This window comes from Nansenia antarctica, assembly GCF_963989245.1.
Source record: "Nansenia antarctica genome assembly, chromosome: 1".
Classification (NCBI taxonomy): Eukaryota; Metazoa; Chordata; class Actinopteri; order Argentiniformes; family Microstomatidae; genus Nansenia; species Nansenia antarctica.
The window spans coordinates 38,028,456-38,035,718 of NC_137674.1; the positions used below are offsets into that span (position 1 = coordinate 38,028,456).

General features: G+C 43.2%; 1 protein-coding gene across 2 annotated transcripts in view; it reads right to left on the minus strand.

Annotated features, from left to right (window-relative positions):
* The window catches only part of slc2a2 (solute carrier family 2 member 2), a 6,776-nt gene extending 3,403 nt beyond the window's left edge, over positions 1-3,373 (minus strand). The window contains exons 1-6 of one of the 2 annotated variants that reach the window (XM_080543670.1): positions 3,303-3,373; positions 2,590-2,685; positions 1,878-2,071; positions 1,416-1,540; positions 820-935; positions 1-152 (exon numbers count right to left, since the gene is read on the minus strand). The exon at positions 1-152 is cut by the window's left edge and continues 11 nt beyond it. In XM_080543670.1, the coding sequence (XP_080399796.1) occupies positions 1-152; positions 820-935; positions 1,416-1,540; positions 1,878-2,071; positions 2,590-2,685; positions 3,303-3,317 (698 nt within the window). In that variant the 5' untranslated portion in view covers positions 3,318-3,373. The remainder of the gene's footprint in view (positions 153-819; positions 936-1,415; positions 1,541-1,877; positions 2,072-2,589; positions 2,686-3,302) is intronic. The other variant, XM_080543671.1, reaches the window with a different exon arrangement.
* Between the last annotated feature and the right edge of the window lie 3,890 nt (positions 3,374-7,263).

A 7,263-nucleotide genomic window follows, 5' to 3' on the forward strand; every position in this document is an offset into this window, starting at 1 on the left:
AGCTGCTCCAGTCCCCGGTGTATGTAGAGGTAGCGGGGGCTCTCTGGGCAGAGGGGCAGCAGGACACACTGTAACAAGGCAGGAGCTCCAGACAGACCCAGCAACACTGGCCACAGTCGGTCGTTACCCAACAGGAACTCCAGACCTATCACCTAGAGACACGGAGACAACACATGGTTACAGACCTATCACCTAGAGACACGGAGACAACACATGGTTACTGAACTAGGATGCTTGGGGACGGTGTAGTACACAATCCAATTGCTTTTGGGCTTGAAGCAGTAGGAATGCTGCCCATGTGATCCGTTAGGAAGGAGTGTCAATCTCATGTCTTTCCTATCTCGAACACTATGGATTGTAATTGTTGATCACATGGTTGAGATCATAATGGTTGGGATTTTAAACGGTAACAGGTTGGTGTTAGGGTAGGGTTAGGGGTTTGCCTATGTGCCGCAGCAGACACATAGGCAAACATGGAGGGAGAAGGATGTTCCCCCTAGACACTGAATATCAGAGGAGAGGGACAGAGGAGAGGGACAGGGGAGAGGGACAGAGGAGAGGGACAGAGGAGAGGGACAGAGGAGAGGGACAGGGGAGAGGGACAGAGGAGAGGGACAGGGGAGAGGGACAGAGGAGAGGGACAGGGGAGAGGGACAGAGGAGAGGGACAGAGGAGAGGGACAGAGGAGAGGGACAGAGGACAGGGGAGAGGGACAGGGGAGAGGGACAGGGGAGAGGGACAGGGGAGAGGGACAGGGGAGAGGGACAGGGGAGAGGGACAGAGGAGAGGGACAGGGGAGAGGGACAGGGTATGCCTCACCTGACTGAGTAGGATGCCAGTGACGATGGCTAGCTGGTGAAGTGTACCCAGAGCTCCTCTGTAGGCCACGGGAGCAATCTCCCCTATGTACATAGGCACCAACCCTGAAGACAAGCCTGAAACACACATACGCACGCATGCACAAACCTGAAAGGTAACGTTTGTGCGTGTTGCTACCATCTCTGGCCACACAGTACATTTGGAATCCGTACATACTGTATGCTATGTGTTCTAATGGAGGCCATTGTGTACATGTGCTTGTCTTCACACTCTGTGTCAAAATAAGGACATGCTAAAGGCCAGGCCTCGAACCTCGACACTAGATTTGAGCTTTTTTCACTGAACATTAGTGATCATGTGATTCATGTGATCTCATTCCTTGATTGTTACCGATTTATAATGGCCATTCATTTGTATTTTCAATACAAATACAAAAGAAATGACTTGACACTCACTCACGAGTAAAAGCAAGTAGCCTTGTGTGCCGACCCAGAATGGCCAATACTAAGTATGTATAACTAACTACACTTAAGTATACATATTATTTGCTTTGTGTTGTGGATGACAACCAAGCTGAGGATAAATCTCCTTCTTACCACAGTAAAAGCCCATTACAGCCCGGCCAGCAATGACCATGATGTGAGGTTTCCACATGTTGGCCAGACCCATCAGCAGTCCAGCCACTACTGCCAGAATGTTCACTGCTAACATTCCCTTCACCCTGGTAGGGAGGGAGGGAGGGAAGGAAGGAGGGAGGGAGATAGAGAGGGAGAGAGAGAGATGATATAGTTCCTATGGCTACACTGTTGAGTTTAGGTTAGTTGCAGAAAAAGTTGTGATCTGCAAATTTGTCACAAATTGCTTTTACTCCATTTTTTTACTCCCCTCCCTCTCTTCTCCACCCTCCTCCTCCCCTCCCTCTCTCATCCTCCTCCCCTCCCTCTCTCATCCTCCACCCCTCCCTTCCTCTCTCTATCCTCCTCCTCCTCCCCTCCCTCTCTTCTCCACCCACCACCTCTTCCTACCCTCCCTCTTTTTTCCACCCTCCACCTTCTCACCTTCCTCTCAGGTCTCCCACAAAGCCCACCAGGAACGATGAGACCATCCCCCCGACGGAGAAGATGGCCACAGAGAGTGACCAATACATGGTGACCGAAGGATGCACTTCTTCTGCCTGTGTGCTGTTCTCTGACAGGAAGAGGCGCTCCTCTGAGACCACGCCCAGGGCCCGCCCATAATGCCTCTGTATGACCTACGACCCAAGGACAACTCATGTAAAGCAATTTGGAATATAACCATTGCATCTATCATGCAATTAAAGGACTATTAAAAGGTATAGACACACACCTATTTCAATCTTATAGATATATACACTCTATACAATATTAGAGCTGTTTAGGACCTTTTTCTTTCCTATTAGTTGATTCATCTACCGATCAATCTGATCTTTTTTTTATCTTACTATCGAGGTGCTCAGCGATTTTCTAAATCATGAAATGATGGCCTCCAAATTAAATGTGTGAAGTGCCATTCCCATTCCCAGAGATGAGGGCAAAAGGGAGTCAACTGCTAGAACCAAGCTTCCTTTGTGCAACACTCTTGTTACTACATGTCACTCACTCTAGCACCTTGCTCTGATGTAGAGAATCAGATCATTATTTTAAAAATATGAGCAAAATATAATTGTTAACTAAAACAATTACAGCCCAGAGAGAGAGAAAGAGAGAGAGATTATTAGATTAGATATGGATTATTTTAAACAGTTAGTACCTCCTGAGGTGCATTGATGACTCCTAGGCTGTATCCATACTGTAGAGAACCCAGAACAGCAGTGAACACAGCCAGAGCCAGAGTACCAGTCAACTGCTGTAGGAGAGCAACACACACACACACACACACACACACACACACACACGCACACACACACACACGCACACACACATAAGCGCACACACACAGGCCAGATTACCTGTCAATTACTGCTGACATATAGCTATCCAGGATCCCACAAATAAACACTTGACCCCAAGAGCAGCAAGGATCTTATTTCATAATGATGGACATACCGTATTATCACACACAAATCATATTCAATAAATACTTAGTCAGCATTATATGACATACTACTATGCACTATGCAATCAATATCTGGATATCAAATTGAAAAAGTATTGATTTGGAAAAAAACACACAAAAGCAAACCGATATGTCACTACTGGCCTCATTTCACAAATCAGAGAGCTACATAGACAATGGCCCCAACAAATAGTGAGATCTGTGGCACTTTTTCTCAGCTCAATCATGACACGTTCTCACTCTCTCTCACACACACACACACACACACACACACACACCTCGCTACATGAAGGTTTGATACAGAGAAAATTAGTAAACCTGGCAATTTGACAACATTTGTTTAGTAAATGAGTCAGATATAATGAGTCAGACAGTGTGTGTTTGTGTGTGTACGGAGATATCTTTACCTTTCCCGACTCCATGGTGGGTCCAGAGTCTCCTCTCCTCTGTAGAGAGCTCTAACAGTGCGTCCACGACATGGACAGATAACACAAATCACGCACACACATACACACACACACAAACACACACACACACACACACACACACACATACACACACAGTCCCTCTCTCAGCAGAGCAGGGTAATCATCAATCTCTCCCACGCTGTGTCCATGCTTTCCACACTCTGGAACGCAAAGCACCTCTATGCCTAATAATCATTCAATGTTTAATGTCGATGTTGTGTATAATTGCATTATGTTATAAATTGAGGAAAAAACAACAGCGCAAAATAAATCAAACAGCCAACAGCAATAACTAACCATAACTAACGTTCATTAATGGTTAGACCTTTCAGTATCATAATTGGCAAGTGGGGTGTTGGGGCTGTGAGAGTGGCATCTGGGCAACACACACACACACACACACACACACACACACAGTGTATTAGGTAGGGTTAATGATATACTGAACCTCTGATCAGGGACAAAGTCTGAGGGTCGCTGGTTATCCACTGACAGGTTCTGGGATTCAGACAACAGCAACGTGGTCTCCCACTTTTGTCTATCCGTGTGATCAAAATGATAGTTTGAATCATGTTTTGAAGGTGTACAGTGTTTGTTTACTATTCCATTGTTATAAACAGTGAAGTGAAACATGCTTACATTTGATGGGGTAAGAGAACTAAGCCCATGAGATATAAGTATAAGTTACACTCTGTGGATATACTGTGGATCAGTAGATATACATTTGCTGTTGTGTCGATACAAATGACTTAAAAGAAAAGGCAATTTGTGCAACCGAGTTTAAGAAACCTGGTAGTTCACTAAATAAAATAATAAGAATAAATAAATCGGACATTTTTAATAATATTAATTACAAAACTAAACAAAACGAATCAGTTCTTTTGGAAAATTACATAAAAATAAAATGGTTATTAAGTTAACAAAGAAGCAAAATCTAGACCTTATTTAAGTTCCTATCATGCAATTCATACAGCATAGTTTTGAACAGTTATCCTAAATACTTCAGATCGTAGGTTAAAACCAGATCTTATCCACCTCATTTTTCTGGTTTTCTGCTCGAAATGACATGCCCACAGTGAATATAGAATATCTCCACAATCACAAGGGCCTTCATAATGATCTTATTATCAAATGAAAGCTAACACCTGTGGGGTGGCTGTAGAAGTGTCAGAATCAAAATCTATGTTAGAGTAAATAGAGCTAGAACATTATAAAACATCTCAAATTCAGTCTCCGCCTAAAAAAACAACAGCTTTTACAGTGAATATCACCTTGGAAACCAGATGACCAAGCCCAAATCATCTAGGAATCAGTACTCCAGGGTCTTATTAGTACTTGTGTCAAAGTCGATGCTAGTAATGTGAGCAAATGCAACTTTGTACCTGTTTTAGTACAGGTATGTTTAGGCGGACACCTATATGTTTAGGCCATTTGGAGATATTTTGGCACCATCTTTGACCTTTGACCTTTCTCATGTATCAGATAAAAATAAAAAAAAATTGGGGGGGGGGGGATTTTTTGGGGTTGGCCGACCAATGGTATGGAAATTCGGCGTTGAAACCGGACATGACACATTCTCCAGTTGGAGAAAACTGGATGTGACTTAGGCCGTGTTTACCGTCTCGGGGAAAAAATGGTGGCATCGTATAGCATGCAAAGTTGTGAAAAAAATGTGATATCGATGAAGAGAATTGATCGAGGTAAACTCTTTATATCACTTCGGATCCACCTGTGGGTCCGTTGGCTCCTATGAGGTTAAAAGATTAAGAGAGGTTAAGAGGTTAAGAAGATGTAGGTTTCACTAGAGATGGAAAGGACTTGTCCACCAGAACCCCCCCACCCCCACATCTCCACCACCTGACCCCCCCACCTCCAGATTCATTGCCAGAACCCGGTGCTGGATGGTTCCACACAATTTCCACCACTGACTACAACATAGAACATATAACCACAACACACTGAAGAGAGTTATGTTCTAGTTTCATTTATTTCTGCCTTACACTATCTCTTTTACAAAACAAACAAACCCCAAAACAGGACATTAGTAATTCATTTCTCATTCAAAATAAACCAAGAATAAAGTATCCAGTGTGTTTTCTTTTCTAAAGAAGAGTCCAACAGTGTAATGACCACTAGCCTCAACAGGGAATGCCATGATGGAGAAACCACACACACACACATACACACACGCACACAGTCCCTCTCTCAGCAGAGCAGGGTACTCATCAATGACAGGGAAGACAGTAGTTTGATCAGCACGGCTGGTTATTGCTAAGACTCAAAACAGCCTCCTTCCCCCTACAGTGACTATACAGTAACACAGACCTTCACCTTTGCATGATCTCCAGCAGAAACCTTTAGAATGTGCACATACTTAGGTACCTCTGAGACCACGTCTAAAAACATTAGAATAACCTCAACCAGATCCAATTCATATTCATAGTAGTAGTAACGTGATTGTATAGACAGTGTTAGACATACCTTGTTCAGTAAGGTAGAACAAACAAATAAACCACAATAAAAAAAACTTGATTCAGACTTGGCTGTGATTTTGGAGGAGATATGCCAGGAGAGAACAGCCAGTCATTTCTGAGTATGGTCAAGATATCCATTATTCAGGGCCCACCACTAAACAGACACCAACAACACACACACACACACACACACACACACACACACTGAGCCAAACCTACACCCAACCAGACAAGAAACTACGCCAATTCCCATCTCTCCATTGATTATTCGACTTTGGAGAATTGCATTATGGGAAGGGTAGATCTCCAACATGGATGTGACAGAATGATGTGGACTACACTCAGACCGATATCACAGATACAGTGAATGAGATGCATTTTTGTCAGTGTTTTTTCCCCAGTTATTATTGTACTGTAGTTATCTTTTAAACATTTAAAAATGTTTATTGAAATCAAGTAAATCTTAAAGTTGTTGATTCAATATCACTAAAGTGTTGAAATGAAATCATTAACCAACTAAAATGTGAGAATGAAAGACAATATAATATAATAATAATAATCATATTCATAATCATAATCATAATAAGTTGGCTTCAGTTTCATTTTTGCTTACATCATGCTAGGCACTGTACAAACAGTTAAGAGCCAAAATCAGAGGAATCAAACAGACAGTCTTGGGATGAGATACACCAGAGCTTTGTACTGTACACAATGACTCTTTACACAGTGGCTTATTCCAACACTCTCCTCAGTTGTTTCTCGCTCAGGGGGAATGGGATGATTTCTTTCTCTGGAATTTCAGCGTTAAGTCACACGCGCGCACACACACGCACACACACATGCACACACGCACACGCACGCGCGCACACACGCGCACACACACACACACACACACACACACACACACACACACACACACACACACCTGATTCAGAGACACAGATGTGCTGTACAATGAGCTTTACACATTGACACAGATTCAAACTTGTGTGTTATTCAGAAAGAAAGAAAGAAAGAAAGAAAACATTTGTAACGAACAGAACAACATTATTATTTCCATGTAATATTACAGTATATCTGATGCAGCACCTTCAGAATTTAAAGACATAAGAGTGAAGAGAGGGATCAAGGAGGAGAGGATGAGAGGAGGGGGGAGAGGGGGCTAGTGGAGATTCTATTTTAAAGGGACACGGACGTCATCTTTGCATACAGTAGATACCACACTCATTATTCTAAAGCTAAGCTGTGTGTGTGTGTGTGTGTCTGTGTGTGTGTGTCTGTGTGTCTGTGTGTCTGTGTGTCTACAGTAATATTCATGTATTGATATTCCTCTGAGAGTTTTCTCAGGGCCTACTCCACAGCAGGCAGGAAACGAGGGAGGGAGAAGGAGGAGGGGAGGATGGAGGGATGGAGGGAAGGAGGGGTGG